The sequence below is a fragment of the Fukomys damarensis genome, unplaced genomic scaffold (genome assembly GCF_012274545.1).
Source record: "Fukomys damarensis isolate Sample0158 unplaced genomic scaffold, DMR_v1.0_HiC HiC_scaffold_16, whole genome shotgun sequence".
NCBI classification, from domain to species: Eukaryota; Metazoa; Chordata; class Mammalia; order Rodentia; family Bathyergidae; genus Fukomys; species Fukomys damarensis.
This window is the reverse complement of record NW_022900928.1, coordinates 118,367,769-118,388,226: the sequence shown is the minus strand read 5'-3', so window position 1 is coordinate 118,388,226 and position 20,458 is coordinate 118,367,769. Positions and strand designations below refer to the sequence as shown.

General features: G+C 34.8%; 1 protein-coding gene across 2 annotated transcripts in view; it reads left to right on the top strand.

Annotated features, from left to right (window-relative positions):
- Usp37 (ubiquitin specific peptidase 37) overlaps positions 1 to 20,458 on the top strand; it is a 79,499-nt gene that overhangs the window by 525 nt on the left and 58,516 nt on the right. The window contains exons 2-4 of one of the 2 annotated variants that reach the window (XM_010611911.3): positions 10,068 to 10,292; positions 14,081 to 14,252; positions 17,054 to 17,154. In XM_010611911.3, coding sequence (XP_010610213.1) covers positions 10,137 to 10,292; positions 14,081 to 14,252; positions 17,054 to 17,154 — 429 coding nt within the window. In that variant the 5' untranslated portion in view covers positions 10,068 to 10,136. Of the gene's footprint in view, positions 1 to 10,067; positions 10,293 to 14,080; positions 14,253 to 17,053; positions 17,155 to 20,458 lie in introns of those variants that run through there. The other variant, XM_010611913.3, reaches the window with a different exon arrangement.

Genomic DNA, 20,458 nt, shown 5'->3' with positions numbered 1-20,458 from the left:
GCCTGCTGCTTTTCAGGTGAATTCTGTAGCCGCATATCCATTAGGCCTTGGACATGATATTTATTTGCTGTTTTGACCATCTTTAGTTTCTCCCCTTTTTCATCTCATTAAAAAACACGAATTGTATTTTTGTCGTGCGCTTGATTGCTAGCCATCATTATCAGGTTGTCAGGTTAACCCCTTTTAAGTCATGGTCCATGAAAGGAAATAATAATTGATGACAAAGTCCTGTGTTTTGGAAAGTTTCCCTGTAGTGGTTTTGTAGTGTTTCTCTCATAATTTCAGCTGTGTGCTTCTGTTTTGAGGAATGGTAGTGCCCGAAAGTCTTTAACTAGAGGAGATACCTGAGGAAAGACTGTCACGTAGGCAGTTGTGTGTTCTGGGTTTGAGATCACAGGCGAATTCTAACCTGGATACGTACTGTGTATATATTGTATGTGTATATGTTTTCGACATGTTGTTAATAATTGGAGCCATGAATATGGATGAAATTACCCAGAGTATAGTACTAGAAAAGAAGGAAACCTAGGATGGAGCATTGAGAGATTCTTGAGGCTTAATTGAACAGGGAAGGACTCTTGCAAGAGATGCAGTCATGTGTAGTGTTACATTCTGCTGAAAGATAAAATTGAAAGTGTTGCAAGGCCTAGTGGCATAAAACTAATCAGCATGAGAGTTGTTTGATAAAGTAAAAAGAATCTTTGTGTTCAGTTGTGTATCCTCTTTTCTTTCAGTCTTTCTAAGCTTTAAATTTCAAATATGCATTGATGACAAGAATTTTTATTTCCACCCCGTTTGCTTTGTTTTTAGCTCCATATCCGAATAGTTTTTGACAGCTTAACTTGATTTTTTTCTTAGCAATTTCAAATTTGTGTAAAACTAAAAAAGTTTTAATCTTTTTTTGTACCCAAAGTATTTATTTATTTATTTAATTTATTTATTTTTATCATTCTCCAGGTTGAGCTCAAAGCCTGGCTCATGCTAGACAAGTCCTCTACCACTGAGCTACATCTCTAGTTCCCATACCCAAATTCTTTATCTTCCTGTGTCCTTCTTCATTAAGTAACATATCTACTTATTCAGTTACACAGAATAGGAACTTGAGAGAGGCATTATTAACCTCTTCATCTCATGTATGCATACTTTCTCAAAGTTATACCATATCTATTATATTTCCAATACATGTCCTGATTCTGTTCTTTTACATCATCGCTATCAATTTTCTAGTGCAAGCTACAGTCCTTTTTTACCTGGACTTAAATCTGTAGCCCCCAGTATTATTTATAAAGTGAGAATAATAACAAAAATTTCACCTGAATAAATGAAGTAACTGCTATAAGTACATAGTACACATCAATTGCCAAGTAGGCATTGTTACTGTAATTGTTATGGTAAGATGAACATCTCCAATAAATTTTCCATTTAATTGCCTTATTCCCCTCCTCTTTTTTTTTTTTTTTTTTTTTGGACAGGGTCTTGCTAGTTTAGGCTGGCCTTGAACTCACTATGGTAGCCCAGGCTGGTGTTGAACTTGTGGTGATTCTCCTGCCTCAGCCTACCAACAGCTGGGATTACAGGCATGCACCATAATGCCTGGTTTATTTGCCTTGTTCTGCTTACCTTATTTTAGGTCCTTTCCACTTTTCCTGCCCAAACCCAAACTATTGTCACTTCACCATTCAATAGTAACGTCATTTCTTTGCTTAAAAACTCAGTGGATTTTCTATTGCTAAGTGTTTATTATATTTAATATAGCTGGAGATTTAGCTCGTAGCACTGCCACTTTCTTTGCAAACACAAGGTCCTAAGTTTGATCCCTGGTACCAAAAGAAAAAAAAAAATATATATATATGTATATGTAGACACACACACACATACACACAGATATATAAGTTAAAATTAAAAGACCTTTCTGTGTCCCAGAAGAGTCTTCATAACCTGGCTTTTTCATGCTTTACTAACTTCATCTTGTACCATCTTCCTTTCTCTAACCTCCAGCTACATAGCTTCTTTTTCTTTTTCTTTTTCTTTTTCTTTTTCTTTGTCTCAGTCCCAGGGATTGAACTCAGGACCCTGCACTTGCCAGGCAGGTGTGGCGCCACTGACCTAAATCCCTTGCCCCTGACATAGCTTTTAATATCCTTAGTCATACCGAAGTATTTTCTGTTTCAGAGCCTTTGTACATACTGTTCTGTTTACCTGGGCTGTTGTAGCACAACTATTCTGCAATTAGCTCATTTTTGTTATTATTGTTGTTGAACCCAGAGCCCTCATTCACATTGAGCTAAATCCTCAACCCTTTTTAAATTTTTTTCAAGATAGAGTCTCATTAAGTTACCCAGGCTGGATTCAAACTTGTGACCCTCCTGCCTCCGCCTTTTAGAGTGCTGGGATTATAGACGTGTACTACCACCACACTTGGCTTCACCTCATTCTTCAACTTTCAATTTAAGTGGCACTTTCTCAGAACAGCCTCCTCTTGATTTTCTCTTACCTTCAATCCCTGGGTCTTAATCATAAGTCTCATCATGCCCTGTGTTTTACTACTTTATATCATTTTATTACGTAACTTGTAATTATATATTTCCTTGTATGATTTATTTGAAGTCTGTCTCCTACTAGGATGTAGTGTAGTGATTATTTCATTTTTATTCCTCAAGAATTTGTTAAATGAGTAAATAAACTGGAACTTGCTATAAGAACCATCATGTCTTTGGAAACACCACCTTATTCATGTCATATCATTACAGACTTTTCATTCTGCAGAAAAATTGAAGGACACATCAAAGGAAAACACAGTTTTCCAGCTTTGGATGCTTTTACCCATTTTTGTATCATAAAATTGTTCAAATTTAAACTCTTTGAACCAGAGATAAACTAGATTAGTATCCCTGTTTATTTTTATATCTATCTTGTATATTTGTTTTTTTATTTGTTTTTTGTTGTTTGTTTGTTTTTTGGTTTTTTGAGACTGGGTCTTACTGTGTAGTTGAGACTGACCTGAAACTCATTATGTAGCCCAGGCTGGTCTAGAACTCACAGTGATCCTCAAGCCTCAGTCTCTTGAGTGCTGGGATTACAGGTGTGCACCACCACGCCCAGTTTAATGAATTTTTTTATTTGAGAAAGAAAATCTGAGTAGTGGCTTTTATCTTTAACAGGAAGTTAAATTATGAAACTAATAGATTTCTATAAATAAAGCAGAGACCTAATTTAATTCAGCTTTTGTCGAATGACTAGAATATTAAATGTCAATATTTCTTTTTTTTTTTTACACCGGGGTTTTTTTACACCTTGTGCTTGCAAGGCAGGCAGCAGAACCACTGAGCTAAATCCCTGGCCTAAAAGTTAATATTTATTTTGAGTGAAGAGTTACTGTTAAAAAGTAAGGAGTAAAAACTAGAAAGTGGCGCAGGTAATGAGGCACATACCTGTTACACTTTGGGAAGCTGAGGCTGGAATATCACAAGTCCAAGTCCAGCCTGGGCAATCCAGCAATTTAGTGAGACCTTGTTTCACAGTACAAAGTAAAAAGGGCTATGGATTCAGTACAGAGACCCTGGGTGAAAAGAAAAAAAAGTGTATACATGTCTAACAGGCAGTTGGATTTATTTTCTGGATAGAAGCAAGTTAGTATTAGAAATGTTTGGGAGGAAATTAATATCAGTTGCAAGTATTTAGCATTTACTAAGTATTATTTTGTTGTGAGTGTGTGCCATCCCCCTTGCGCTTGCTGCTGCCTTTAGAAAGAAAGGAGACATCAATTGCATGCTCTACTTCCTAAGACATAAAAAAGAAGTTTTCCAGAAATTGTAGTGTAAACAATCAATTGGAAAAATTCTGAGAAAATCGGGACTGGATAAACTGTGGCAGTGGTTAAAAATGTGGCTTCTGATCTTAGATGTAGCTTTATCTCTTACTGACTCTGTATGCATGAATTACTTAATCTCTCTAAGCCAGTTTCCCCATCAATAAAATTGACAAATAATAATTTTAGGGTCATTGTGAAAATTTAGTGAAATAATGTATGTGTGGCACTTGGCACTGTGCTTAGTAAATGGTGCATAATACATATTGGATGGGGTGATGGCAGGAATATGAGTTTCTGAATTAAGAGTAATAACAGAAAAAATTTGGTTTTGGATAATGAGAATGAGATAAAAGCTGATGCCAAGATTTCTTGCCTAAGTGATGATAGGATAAAAATAGGGAAGTCAAGGGATCTCTTAATGGGGTCATCAACTGTATCTTCACATTTGTATCCCTACCATAATGCCTTCCAACTGGAGTAACTCAATAGATGGGTTTTTTTTTACTACACAAACTGATGAGTTTTAAATTTATGTACCATTGAAGTGGGCAGTGAGAAATGTCTGGATAGAATTTCAGGAGAAATTGAGACTTTAGGCTTAATATCGAAAAACTTTTTTAAACTTTAAAAGATGAATGAAAACATGATGTTTATTACCTTTGGAAATTTGTGTCAACATATGGATGGTGTTTTAAGACTTAGATGTCAGTTTGTAACAATGTTTATAAAGACAACAAAGGGTATACTTTTTCAGTGACTTCTTAGTTTCCAAATGTAGCAGGATAAATAAATCCACAGGCATTGATGAAGGTAGAGGCTTCTCCCCTAGTCCATTTTTTCACAGAACATACATTCCTAAAGTTGGGTTGATCATGTGTGTGTGTATTCGTGTGTGTTGCATGTCTTAAGTATTTTTAGTAATTGATTTGTGCTTTTAAATATATATGGGGTTAGAACTGTGGATTTAGCTCAGTTGTTCCACTACCTGCCTTGTAAGCAAAAGGTCCTGAGTTTGACCCCCAGTACCCCCCACAAAAAATATATATATATGGGGTTAATCTTTGTTGTGTAAATGATTGCTTTCCTTTTTCAAAAAACGTTTTTAATTTGGTGTACTGAATTTTTTGAAAAAAGGCACGCTTATATTTTCTTTAGCTGAGTTGATGGCTCCTGGAGAACTGGCATAGCTGCAGAATATGAGTAGTTTTCCAAGAAGAGTGCATTGCCTTTGGCACAAGGATCAGAATAAAGGTGAATTGTTATTACATAGGGTTTTTTAGTAAAAGTCACTGAAAAGTAAGTCATTTTTATTTTGGATATATGTTTCCAACAGTATCCTATTTGGCAAGAATTGGCAGTTTCTGTGTTTGTTTTTTGTTAATAGTTTATATTTTTGGCATATTCTCTTTACCACAGAATGCCTTCTGGATAAGGATATTTTCAAAACAGTACCTTAAATATGATCATTTATGTTAATGAACCAGTGTAGAAATGTGTTTGTAATTTTATGGATTGGGTTTTCATGGAAATTTCAAATTTGAACAGTAATTTAATGGTGAAGATATATTTAGTGAGAGGGGATTCTCTGAACTGTAGAGAATAATTCTTTTTGTCTTTTTTTTCTTCCCAATATTGCTTGGCTAAGAGAATTATCCAGTTCAAGGAAGTTCTGTCTTTGTCTTAGGTTCATAGAAAGTTTAACTGTTACTAGATCATATTTTATAATGTAAAAGAAACTTAGTTTTTTTCCTCTCTTAACCAAGTAGGGCAAGCTGTGATAATGTGAAAAATGTACAAAAATAGTTATTGTTAATTCATTTAGTGCAAAAGCTGGTTCTTCACTAAATTGGGGCATTAATAAAATGTTTTATTGTATTGGTTAATTTTATGTCCTGTATCTTTTAGGGTTGTTTTTTTGTAGAAGAACGGTTGCTAGTATTAATGGTTTAAAAATGTTTGGGCTGGGGGTTTAGCTTAGTGGTGCCACTGCCTGCCTCGCAAGCACAAGGTTCTGAGTTCAATCCCCGGTACCAAAAAAATAAAATAAATAAAATTAATTATTCAATATCTAAAATAAAATTTTATATGATTAACCAAAGTCCTACATCAGAATGTTGGAGAGGCATAGAGAATTAGAGAAAAGTAACCTATAACATTTTAAATTTATTTTATATTTTAGTGAACTTTGAAATCTTCATGTACTTACTTACTTATTTAGAGACAGGGTCTCACTGTGTAGCCCAAGCTGGCCTCAAACTCATGGCAGTCCTACCTCAGCCTCCTAAGTGCTGGGATTTATAGGTGTACACTAACACACCCAGCTCTTCATTTTATTTAATAAGGCAGATGCTAGGTTTTATATTCCTTTTTACGTTGGCACCTGGACCAGTAACTACCTGCAAAGGAAAATGAAGGAATTTGATAATAGATAATGTGGAGTTTCTTCATTGAACAATTGACATGAATCCTAGCTTGGACAAGTTTACCAGTTTTTTAAAAAATGGCCAGGCATGCCAGGAATTTAGCTCAGTGGCACTGCACCTATCTTGCAAGCTCAAGGTCCTGAGTTTGATCCCCGGTACTGCAAAAAGAAAAAAAAGAAAAGGCCAGATGTGAGGCTGATGCAAGAGGATCACCATGAGTTCGAGGTCTGCTCTACATAGCAAGACCCTGTCTTAAAAAAAAGTATTCTGTAACTGTACATTGTTACCCATAAATTATTTTTCTTCCATTGAATTCTTTTAAAAATATGAGAACAGTTTTGCATTTTGTGGAGAAGTTCAGGTGTACATAGCCTTCAAAGGATGTAATAATGGTGCATAGCAGTGCTGTGTATTTATTTTTGAGACACAGGGTCTGGGTATGTAGTTCAGGGTGGCCTTGAGCTCACTAGGTAGCCCAGGCTGGCTGCATGGTGTTCTTCCTGTCTCAACCCAGTGCTGAGATACAGGCGTGCACCACCATACTGGTTTACTGGCACTGTTATAAAAAGCTTAGTAAATATAACCGGGCATTGCCCATATAAAAGATACTTATGATTTTAGTATCTGCTATTGTATATTTTAACCACAAATTGAATAAAATTGATAATGCTAATTTGTTCATTATTCTTGAACAGTTAATTTCTATATCCTTTGTCAGATGCTGTCTCAGCAGGGATGGAGAGATTAAAGAATATACTACTTGTCTTCAAGCTGCAGATTCTAGATAGAGACACAAGAGATAAACATTGTCTATAACATTGCAATAAATGCTGGATAATAAGCACAGAGTAGTACTACAGAAAGAAGGATTTAAACAATTTCATTGTGGCTATGGGGGAGAGAACAAGTGGAAAGGTAGTGAGGAAAGGCTTCTTAATAGGATAACATTTAAGTTGAGCCTTGATTTTAGAGAAATTGAGAAAGGCTGAGGGTGGCAAAATACATGAAAATCCTTCAGAGCTAACCATAGTATGCATATTGTGGCATAAGGATATGTGGGTTTGGAAGAAATTGTATGCCTTCCTCAAAAGTAGAAGGTCCTGAGTTTGATCCCCAGTACTAAAAAGAAAGAAATTGTAAGTCATTGAAATGGCTGGATATCTGGAGGGTTTGAGGTTTAGGATGAGAGCAGTAAGCAGGATCCAAATCATGGGGCCTTTATATCATGTTAATGAGTTCAGATTTTATTGTGAGGACAAAGGAGAATCATTGAGTGACAATAGGAGTGCTATGATTTGATCTATAGTTCAGTAATTAAGGTTGTCTGAAAAGTGTGGGGGTAGAATTGACAGAACTCTCCTTTGACCTTCCAACTTCAATCCAATACCAACTATCATCAACAGAGAAGTCAAAAACATCTCATATTTCTGGCGTAGGAAACCAGGGTAGGAGAGGAACCATATGCTCTGTAGTACTGAAAGTCTGAGTATATCAAAAATATACTCAGTGAAGCCACAAGTAATTACTTGCACCAAAAGTATTACAAATATATTGCTTGTTCAAATTTTTGTAGAGTTGTTACTTTGAACAAAATGACATATAAATAAAGCAGGCTACAGACATTAATTGTCTCTTTTACTTTGATGAATTCATATATCTCACAAATTATACTAATATCCAAATCTGGTTACAGTGGGTACTCAGAAAACTGATGAGTTGAATCAATAATAACAGAGGATCAGTATTGTGTAATACTTTTTAAGTCTTTAAAGTTGTTTTACATCTTTTTATTTTATTCTCAGTAATTTCCTATATAGTAAACTACAGGACTTACAGCTTTTTTTGTTGTTATTTTGTTTTCTGTTTTTTGAGACAGGGTCTCTCCATGTCACCCAGGCTGGCCTCAAATTGGCAAACACCCTCCTGCCTCAGTCTCCCAAGTGCTGGTATTACAGCCTAGCTCACTTGTAATTTTTCAAAGTAAATTTGAATTCATTAGTCAAAATTTAAAATGAAGAGTTTTTCATATGAAAGTTTGAATGCCTTCATTTTCTTGAAAAAGATCTGGCATTTTATTTATTTATTTATTTTTTAGGTCCATTATTTCTACTCACTTAATAATTGGCTGGATTGGGTTATAGTTATTCACATTTTACTTGCCCAAGTTAATTCAGGTACCTGTCTGGCCTCTTATAGGCAGTTGGGTTAGTGACTCTTGTTAATCTTATTTATTGAGGTCTTTGAGAAAAGTGGTAGAGGAATAAATTGAGAAAGTGGATGCTAATTTTTGAATGTTAAAAATACTATCAATTAAGTGCTTACTAATGGTTACTTCATTACCTTACAGCATTGCTATTCCTGTTTTATAATTTTTTTTTTTTTGGTGCTGGGAATTGAACTTGGGACCTTGAGCTTGTGAGGCAGGGAGTGGCACTACTGAGCTAAATCCCCGGCCCCTCCTGTTTTATTTTTAAATTTAATTAGTTAGTTAATTAATTGATTTATTTATTGGTACCAGGGGTTGAACGCTGGTCCTTGAGCTTGTGAGGCAGGAGGCAAAATCACTGAGCTAAAACCCTGGCCTGCCCCTCCTGTTTTATAATTGAGAAAACTAATTATTAGTAAGTTACAAGTTAGTTTGCAACAGAACTGGATCTCATAGCTTCTAGATATAGTATTATTTTCCCACGTATACTGCCTTTTTTAGAATTTCTTGTTGAGCTATTTAGGCCGATGCAGTTTTTAATGATTTTTATCTTGTTGAATTATTCAATAATCCATTTTAGAGACACAATTTTTAGTAGTTTAATAACAGTATAAATAAAATTTGGTTTAGCAATTTTAGGTGAAAATACATGTATATAGCATACAGTAACAGCATTCTCTATTACTGTGATTTTATTTGCTGAGTTTTGGCAAAACTAAGCATCTTAGATATCTTTCATCATTGCTGGAAGTTATTTTCAAGTATTAAAAGTTCATTCAGGGAACATAAATTTGTCAGAGGTAAAATTCTTTTCAGGAATAATGATGCTAAATATAAATGTAGGTGGTTCTTAGGAAGATGGTTCTTTGATTTTCTAGAGATTACATGATTCTCAATAATATGATTATGGCAATTGAACTAATTTGATTATTCTTTTTCTTTTTTGGTACCAGGGATCGAACTCAGGTCCCTGCACTTGCGAGGCAGGCGGTGGAACCACTGGCCCCCTAATTTGATTATTCTTAAAACTGTTTAATCTTATAATAATATCTCTGTAGGTGTGGATATGTTTAGATTACTGTTTGAATACTTTGTTATTTGAGGAGAAACTCCATTCTAAGAAATGGAATCAGATAAATGAACATTTTTTTGCTTAAATTTGAAATTCATAAACCATTAACATTCATAAAGGAAGAAAGAATTACTATGAATGCAGTTACACTGAGAATGGCATCTGGGGCTGGGGGTTTAGCTCAGTGGTGCTGCTGCCTGCCTTGCAAGTGCAGGGGCCCAAGGAAATTTGATCCCTGGTACCAAAAAAAAAATGTGAATGAGAATGGAATCTAATTCCTAATTATTGGCAACAATCTGTTTATGAGTGGTGCATAAGGTACAGTATAGTGGCAGTGAGATACTGGACATGTGGCAAAGATGCAATCACTGACTGAGTGCCTGCATTAGTTGTCTTTCTTACCTGTCCTCTACAACTAATTAGGGCCTTTGAGGATGCTATAAAAATGGTTAATTAAAATGGAGAAAGGGATGTAGAAGGTTCATTAAGCATTGTCTTTTTAATTCTCATTTTAATCACTAGTAACTTGTAACTTATTTTCTTTTCTTTTCTTAGAATCTGTCAGGTGAAGGTGTATTTTTGTTTTTTTAATTTGGTTAGAAACGATTTATTTTTAAAGAAAATATGTCTCCTCTGAAGATACATGGACCTATCAGGATTCGAAGTATGCAGACTGGGATCACAAAGTGGAAAGAAGGATCCTTTGAAATTGTGGAAAAAGAGAATAAAGTCAGCCTAGTAGTTCACTACAATACTGGAGGAATTCCAAGGACGTTTCAGGTATTAACCAAATTTTTATTTGGAATGTTTTTTTTTTAATAGATCTTTTAGTAAATTGCTGTTGTGTACTATAGTAAGCATCAGAGTAGCCCTTCTTGCTTCTTTCCAGGACACTAATACTTTTGTGTATGTGTTTTATAAATTATTCAATAACATTGTTGGCTCTGGATAATAGAGTGGGGAGTAGTCACCATTATTGAAAATAAATTAATGGAAAAGAACTTAGAAGAGTTTGGATACTATATCTAAGCATTTTAAAAACAACACTGGGACTCCCTTTGTTATTCCTTTTTTTTTTTTCATTAAACTAGATGATGGATTCATTCATCAGGATTTGGTATTAGGGTGTTTTGTTTTGTTTGTTTGTTTTCCTGAGACAAAATATTGCTATGCAGTACAGTCTGGCCCTGAATTCACTTTGTAGCCTATGTTGGCCTCAAACTTGGAGTCCTTCTGCCTCAGTCTCCCAAGTTCCCAAGTCCTGGGATTAGAGGCATACACTACCATACTTGGGTTACTGTTAGTTTTACTTTTTTGATTGTTTCTTTCTTTCTTTTTTGTTGTGGTTTTGGTTTTGGTTTTGGTTTTTTTGATGTTTGGGTTTTTTTTGAGACAGGTTCTCACTGTATAGGTCAGGCTGGCCTTGAACTCACTATGTAGCCCAGGCTGGCCTCAAACACACCGCCTCTGGCTAGTGTTAGTTTGAAGAGGATTTATTAATGCCTTCTAAAAGCCAGTTTCTACTTCCTAATTAATCCTGCCACGTGCCATAGGATGAACCATTCAAGGATGGATGTTCAAGGTCATCTAAACTATTTTCTTATAAAAATTCTGAAGAATTCTCATTGTCTTATTGGTATACGAAAGTTATTTTTTTCACTTCTGTATTAACTTCTCTTATGCCACCAAGAGTTACTCATCTTAATATGAGTTGAATTTAAGAAGATAATGTCTTACATTTTTTGTACTTTATTCTATATTGATTAGATTGTACAAAAATATTTTCTAAAGGGAAATATTTTGTTGAAGAACAGTGTATTAGAATCTGACCTGAAATAGAATTTCCTTCTGTCTCTACTATTGAACTGTGGAAAAAAATTGCTTGTGGTGTTATATGTCAAAGATAGTCTTAAATAAATTGCAGGTAGTCATGGGTAGTAGAAGCAATAGTAGTTTGTCATGTACTATAGGCTAATATAAATTGCTCATCTCAACAAAGGAACCAGTCACAGTGGTGCACAACTATAATTCCAGTACTCAGGAGACTGAGGTAGGAGGACCATGAGTTTGAGGCCAGCCTGGACTACTTAGTGAGATCCTAGCTCAAAAACAAAAACAAAAACTCAACAAAACCAAAGCCTCAAAGGTTTTTTTCCCAAAGATTCTTTTCTTTTTTTTTTTTAGTCTTCAGCCCAGGTTGGCATTGAGTATTCAAATATTTAAGCAAACATAGATCATTAGAAGTGTGATGATTAATTATATTTTCAATTACAGCCTTTTCTCAGTTTTATATCAGTTTACATTCAACATTCATGTGTTAACCACCTATAGGTTATAGTTGTGGATTCTGTGCTAAGGGCCAAGAATACAGCTTAATGAGACACCACTCCCCTGAAAATTAGAGTAACCAAGTGCATTTTCAGCTGTAAAAAATATTTCAAAGATACTGAGACAACACAAAAAAGTGAGTGGTTTTGTACCTTGAAGATTTAGAGGGTATATTGAAGTTTGCGAAACATAGTAAAGATAATGCATAAGTGATTTCTGTATATAGACAAACACATGTGAGTGTGAATCAACTCTCAGGAAACCACAGAGTTATTTTAAAATAAATGGGTAGTCTTGGACATGGTGGCACACACCTGTAATTCCCAGCACTCAGGAGGCTGAGATAGGAAGGATCACTGTGAGTTTGAGGCCTGCCTGAGCTACAGGGTGAGTTCAGGGCCAGCCTGAACTACATAGTGAGTGAGACCCTTGTCTAAAATACAGTATAATATAATACAATACAGTATAAACTAAATGGCTAGTGGGAGTTAGTAACAGAAGTCGAGGCTGAAGAGCTTTGATGCTTCTTGCTGGTCATGAGTGCTGAAGTTCTAAGGAGCCAAGGGTATCAAATTCCTATTCCTTTTGGGCTATGCACAATAATGAAAGATTAGGAAAGATATGCAGGAGGTTGTGGTGGAAGGTTAGATGAGGGTTGAAAGTCCTGAACAATGGGAAAATAGTGGAAGAAGCAAGGGAAAGAAGACTTAAGAGCCTGGGGAGATTTCCATATCTGAGATTTTGTGTGTGTGTGCGCGCCTTCCGTGAGAGGGAGCAGGGGGAAATATTAGGATGTGAAGATTGAGAGAGAGGAATTATCTCAGGTGTCAGAACTTTAGAAGGTAAACAGACCTGAAGTTCTAACAGAGAGGTCTGGTCTTCAGAAATAGGGGAGTCCTTACACAAGTGGTTACTAGAATTGTGAGGCTAGATAAGATTTTTAGTTGTTGAAGTGACCCAGCTCAGGATTGTTCTCATCTTACTTGTTAATGAATAAACTTTCCTGTTTATATTTAAGTAATTTTTTATTTTATTTTTTTGTTATTGGGGATCAAACTCAGGACCTTGCTTTTGCAAGGCATGCTCAGTGCCACTGAGCTAAGTCACCTGTAATTTTTTAAAATGATAATTGACTGAATAATGCCTTTATGTTACCTATGTTTGTATTTTACTAGAGAATTTCTACTGAAGGGCATGAATTTAAAATCTACTTTGAAGCTAAAAATAAATATATTCTTCACATATGAATATAAATTGGTATAATTGTTTTTCGTTCTTATCTAAAAATTGATAACAATTTTCCCTCATTAAAATTATGAGGCATTTTATTCTTTATACTGTTTAAAGGTTATGTCTTCAGCAAAAGACAGTTGTAGAAACCTTTGGTTATGCCTGCTAAGGGAGAATATTAGAGAACAGGTCTGCTTGTCTGATAGAAATTATTTAGGTAATGAAGAAACTTTTAAGATTCATTCATTTAGGGCGGGGTAAAAGATTAATTCGTTTAGCCTTGGGAAAAAATTTCATTCAAGAGAAAATAAAGGTATAGCACATTTCCAAAGGTATCAAGAGTCCCAAGATAAACCAGCTCTGGGGATTGTTACCATTAAGCTAAGAAAATTCTAAGATGCTTATATATGTTTTTGTGATTGAAGGGAAGTGTGTTTTCTTAAACAATTAAAAACAAAAAGTATTTTCTTAGTATTGGAAAAGCTTTGTTTTTGACATATGTTTTGAGAGTTTGGAATTTTTTTGAAGTTTGTAATTTGAATTTATATTCCTTTTATATTGCAGGTATCTAAACAATTTGCCAAATACCTTAACAATTTAAGGAAGAAAAGATGAATTTAATTTTATTTTCTATACTGGAGATAGTATAATCATCTTGGCTCTGAAAATTTTTGACTTTTTTATCCTTGATATAACTTTAGAACCATATCTGAAAATAGAGTTATCTGCCTATAAGATCAAGAGATTGTATTACTCTGTAAAATGAGTTTTAGTAGTATATCTTTGTTTCTTCTGAAAGTTAAGTCTTTGAGTTAATTGTATCAAGAAATGGTGGTGGTGCACACCTGTATGTAATCCCAGAGTTTGGGAGGCTAAGGCAGGAGGATCACTGTGAAATAAGAATGTATGAGAATTATAACTTGGAAAGTATGAAGTTTAGTATTCATTACACACCTCAGTTATACTTTATTATCACTTTTTATGATACTTTTCCTTTTTATTTTTATCAGCTAAGTCATAACATTAAAAATGTGGTGCTTCGACCCAGTGGAGCAAAGCAGAGCCGCCTAATGTTAACTCTACAAGATAATAGCTTCTTGTCTATTGACAAAGTACCAAGTAAGGATGCAGAAGAAATGAGGTTGTTTTTAGATGCAGTCCATCAAAACAGACTTCATACAGGTGAGCGCTTACCATGCCAGGGTCTGATATTAGCAGTTTTAAGACTATGACTTTTTGATCCCCAGTACAAAAAAAACAAAAACAAAACAAAAAATGGAAAAAGAGACTATGACTAGACTACAGACCAATAATCTTAATGAATAATAGTGCAAAAATTCTCAGCAAAATACTAGAGCTCATTTCAGTAGCACAGTAAGAATTGTACACCATAATTGAGGATTTATTCCTGGAATGCAAGGATGTTTCAACTGTGAAAGTCAGTCTGTTTTATATACTCATTAACAGAATGAAGGACAAAAGCTACATGATATATCAATTGGTACAGAAAAAGCATTTGACAAAACTTACCACCCTTTATAATGAAAACATTCAGCAAATTTAGCGAAGCAGGAAACCAATATAATAAAGGTCGTATGTGAAAAGCCCACACAGATAATGTGTGAGAAACTAGAAATTTTTCCTTTAAGATCAGTAACAAGACAAGGATGCCTTCTCTTTCTAGTTTTGTTTCGCATATTAGTCTTAAACATATTTTTTATATTTAATTCATATCTATATTTGACATCATTTTTTTATAAAACAAAACCTTTTTGTGGTTGTTTGCCATATAGAACCTACTCATATGTTCATGCCACCAAATCTGAACTGTGTCAGTTTACTAAACAAATTTTGGAATCAAGAAATTGAGCACAATGTTACTTAAAATTCTCACAATATTTTTGGAACTATGTCTATATTTCAGTTTTTGTCTTATTCTACCATACCCATCCTATTAATTGCATCACTGTCTTCAGGATTGGTGTAAGAAAAAGCATGTCTTTAAATGCATCAGAGCTGGATGGCACAGTAGACTAGGAAGCCAAGCTTGAACAACATGTTGTAGTGGAAACCTATTTTATCCCTGAACAGACTTGGGTTTTATTCTAGCTCTGTTATTTCCTGTGTCATTTTGGGCCAGTCACTTAACAGCTGAATTTTAGTTTCCTCATCTCTAAAATGAAAGTTATATCACCTTAACTTCAAAGCTTTTTAAAGAATGTAAAGCCTGACTGGCACATGATGGGTTTAGTTATATAGCTGCCCAAAGGTAATACATACTTTGCAGGAACTGGAGTAAGATGATGAATATAAAAATATTTCAAAAAAATGTTATTATTATTATTATTATTATTATTTTTTTTTTTGTACTGGGGATCAAACTCAGATCCTTGCTCTTGCAAGGCAGGTGCTGGAATCACTTAGCTAAATCCCCAGCCCTAAGGTATTTTAGTATTTAAGTGTGGTACTCAAATCAGTGGAAAAAAGAGTAACATTTGATAAAGTGTTCTTTATAAATAAAATGACTAACCATTTAAGAAAGTTCTGAAGATGGATCCTTTTTCTCTCTCTTATCAAAATAATTTCAGCTCAAAGATTTGAATATAAAAAAATTAAAATATTAAAAAGGGAATGGAATCTAACATAATACTGGGATGGAAAAGACCTTTCAGAATATACATAAACCTGAAATCAGATCTGAGCTAGAAACAAACAGATCTAGAATCAGTAAAAGATAGATAACTTATACTGTTAAAAAATTTAGTCAGTATCTGTGATGAAGGGGAAAAAAAGACAAAATGTTAGCCAGTGATAATCACAGTTATAGATAAATATCATTGATATGCAAAGACATTTTACAAATTGTTAAAGGCAGGCTAATAAGGAAATGGACAAAAACTGCAAATAAAAAATTTGAGGAAGAAAAATAGTGTTTAATCATGAAAAAAATTCTTAACTTCAGTAATTCTTGCTATCACATTGGTAGCAGTGTGAAGGGAAATGAGATAATGATCATATATTTGATAGGTTTATCAAATATTTTTGATAAATTTTTGAAGGTCTTTGTGGCACTGTCAGTTTAATTTAAAATTATATGTCCATTAACCCAGAAATTTTTATTCTGAGGAATTTGTTCTATAAAAATCATGCCATTGGGCCGGGGATTTAGCTCAGTGGTGCCACTGCCTGCCTTGCAAGTCCCAAGTTCAATCCATGGTACCAAAAAAAAAAATTATTGCATTAGTACAAGAAGATAATGTGAAAGGATGTTAAGCATTGTTTGCAGTTTTGAAAAACTAAAACATCCCAAATGATCATCAGTGGGAGATTTGCAAACTAAATTGAAATACTTTTTAAACTATATACAAATTCATATTTACATATAGCATGAATTTCTTTGGAATGGAAGGCATTTATTTGCTAAATAAATTTAACAATTTTAAGCTAAATTTATTTTTAACCGATAAAAATTGTACATATTTATGCGGTACCATGTCATATTTACATTCTGATTAATATACATTGACTTGTAGAGCATGCTTTGGAATATATGTTGTTGGAGGTGTACCTGTCATCTCTCCTGACATGTTTCCTTGGCATCCAGTGTTGGTGTTCATGTTCTAGAGCAGAGGTGGTGAACCAGTGGCACACATGCCTCAACAGGCTGTTTGTATTATTGAAAGTTCTAAAAGTTCACCATCACTGCTCTAGATACATAATGGCTAACTCAATTATAATGTTAATTACCGATGATTCTATAAAATTTTTAGCATTTTCCTTTTGGTTTGTAAATTTTATCTATTACATGTTCTTTCTTTTTTGCTTGAGAGTTTAGCTCTATGTTTTTATTACTCTATGTCTTAGAGATGTACATTCTATCAGAAAAACTTGGTTATCTTTTCCCTAATTTTTTGAAGTCAGTGATTTGTTTTTTGTTTTGTTTTTATTTGATTTTTTTTTTTTTTTTTTTTTTTTTTTTCCAGCCATGAAACCTTCTCAGGGTTCTGGTAGTTTTGGAGCCATTCTGGGTAGCAGGGCCTCACAGAAGGAAACGAACAGGCAGCTTTCTTACTCAGATAATCAGGTATGTTTGAATCCTTTTAAGCTTTGTAAAAAAAAATGTTAGTTATAGACAAGCATAGTGGGTAGCTGCAGAGAGTAGAATTCAGTCTGTACTATATAATATTTCTGGCATTGTCACAAGGTTATCTTCCACATAGCTGAGATGTATCATTTGGCTTTCTTGATCTCTTGAAGTATTTTCATGAAAATTTGTACAGTTTTTCACATCTCTTCCTACATATAATTTTACTAAACAACTCTTGTTTAATGTCTTGTGGTCAGCATTATAAATCACAGTAATCTGTAGTTTTTAAAAGTATAGCTTTTGCTAGGCATGGTGGTGCTCACCTGTAATCCTAGCACTCAGGAGGCTGAGGCAAGTGGATCACTTTGAGTTTGAGGCCCTCCTGGAATATAAAGTGAATTCAAGGCCAGCCAAAAGTACATGGCAAGACCATGCGAGTGAGTGACTGAATGAATGAATGAATGGCTTTAGAATTAGGTGTGGGTTTAAGTGTGGTGATGCCACTTGCTAGCTGTGGATCATTGGGAAAATTCCTTAAGTATCCGGAGTCTTAGTACCTATCTATAAAATTGAGACTGCAATAATATTTTTAAGGGTTACTATAAGATAGTACATATAAAAGTATTTAGCTCAATTTATACTATCCCATCTACTAACAGCCCTAGAAGTATTAAGCACAGTATCTTTATACTCTTTAGGTCTGTTCTGTTTTGTGAACTTAGCCTTTTTGTTTGTTTTTAAGACAGAATCTTGCTATGTAGTCTAGACTGGCCTTGAACTTTCTGTCTGGCTAGCCTCAGATTTGCATCAGTCCTTCTACCTCAGCCTCCCAAAGTGCTAGGATTACAGTTGTGTACCACCACACCCAACTTTAATTTTGCCTTTACACTTTATGTTTTGTTGAGATGTTCTATTTGCTTTTTTATTTCTTCATTCTTTTTTGAAATTTTTATTTTATTTTTTGAGATCTGGTCTTACTGTGTGGTCCAGGCTGGTCTTTGACTTGTAGCAATCTTCCTGTCTCAGCCTCCTGAGTGCTGGGATTACAGACATGCATTAGCATGCCTGGCTGTTTTTACTTTTTAAATTTCTTTTGTATTAGTACATGCTTGCAGTGCATAATGATTATATTCACTATAGGGAATTTGTACATGTACACAATATCTTTTTTTAAATAGTTTTTCTTTTGTGCATATAATTCAGCCAGCTGTAAGACTTGCTGTATATCAATAAATAATCTTACTGCAATTTAGCAGACCTTTTCTCTCATATTAAATATTTTACAAAAGAAAGCTAGTCATATAAAGTCAGAGAAACTTTGAAATTCTTCTATGAGTAAATTTATTAGTTGTGTTTGGCAGTGTAGAGAGGTCATTACTTAGTTCATATACTGGACTAAGCAATAAATAAGATTTAAACCGGGCTTGGTGGCGCACACCTGTAATCCCCGCACTCAGGAGGTTGAGGCAGGAGAATTGCTATGAGTTCAAGATCAGCCTGAGCTACATAGTTCCAGATCAGTCTCAACTACATAGTGAGACCCTGTCTCAAAAAATCAAAAACTAACTAACTAAATAAATAAGATTTAACTTTTGTTAGGTTCTTTTCATAGATTAGGATTTTGGGAGACATTTTTATTGGTACATAACTGGTATGGAGTAAATTGTACATATTCAAGGTCTAACTAAATGCATGTTTCCTTCTGTTTTCACTCCTAAAATCATTACCATAAACAGTTCGGTGAACTTGCGATAATCCTTGTAAGTTTCCTCATCCTCCTTTGTAATATCCCCACCCCATTGCTGTCTGGAAACAACCACAGGTGTGCTTCCTGTTACCCTAGATTAGGTTGTACCTTTTGGAGTTTTTTTTTTTTTTGTAACGGGGCTCAAACTCAAGAACTTGCACTTGCCAGGCAGGCATGGCACCACTGAGCTACATCCCTGGCCCAGTTTTTGGAGTCTTACACACTTAGAATCTGTGTGTGTGTTGCTGTTGTTCTTTTTTTCTCTAGGAGATGGGAGAATCTGGCTTCTTTTTCCCAGCATAATTTTTTTGAGATTTATACAGTTGTAGGTAGGAATTTCAACTGTTAGAATACTACTTAAATGCATAAACATATGTAGCCCATGCAAATATATATATATATGTATGTATGTATGTATGTTTATATCTGTGCCCAAATAGTTCCCATTTGTGGGAATATACGTGTACAATTTTCTGGACTGTAACTAGCATTAAAGGAAAACAAAATTATGGATGATTTTGTGCATTTTAAGGATAAATATTTTTGTACCTAGAAAATCTAAAAGGCTATATAAGGTGGTAGAATGCAAAGCGGGAGAACTGAGTGGTTGGGGTGATAGTGAACCTTTTCAGTCTGTGGCAGTTGTGTTTTGTTTGTTGTTCTTTTGGTTGGTTGGTTAGTTGTTTTTTGAGACAAGGACTCACCGTGTAGTTCAAGCTGGCCTTGAACTCACTTTGTAACCCATGCTGGCTTTGACTTGGCAGTTCTCTTGCCTTAGCTCCTGAGTGCTGGAATTATAGGTGTACACCACCACACCCAGCAGTTTGTGTCTTTTGCTATTGAATTTATGAACAGTGATTCTGGTTTTTCCAACGCCAGACATAAAACCTGGGCCTTGTGCATGAGAGGCAAGCTCTCTACCACTGAACTACATCACCTGTTTAAAAATCAGTTAACTGAGCTCGAGATTGAGTTCAGTGGCACCATGCCTGCCTCATAAGTGCAAAGTTCTGAGTTCGATCCCCAGTACCAAAAAAAAAAAAATCTGTTTACTTTTTTAAACCATTCATCCAGGTGACTTAGGGTTTTTTTCCCCCCTAAATTTAAGATGGAATGATTTTTGGTTTTGGCAGTACTATGCAAACCACTGAACTATCTTCCCAGCCCTTTTCATTTGAGATAGGGACTTACTAAATTTCCCAAACTGATCTCAAACTCACAGCCCTCCTGACTCAGCCTTCCAAGTGCTCGAATTACAAGCGTGTGCCACCCCATCCAGCATTTTATTTTTGATTTTTTGAGACAGGGTCTTGCCATGTAGTTCAGGCTGATTCAAGGTGATCCTCCTGCCTCAGCCTCTTGAATGCTGGGATTACAGGTATGTACAAGCATACCTGGCATTAAACATATACTCTTAACACGGTGTATATTCAGTCCTGGTCTCTACTTCTTAACATTGTATTTTTTTCCCCAGAGATCGTATGTTGATCTCTAGAACTGTCTTTTCTTAAAAATTAATTATTCAGCTGGGGATTTAGCTCAGTGGTTCTGGTG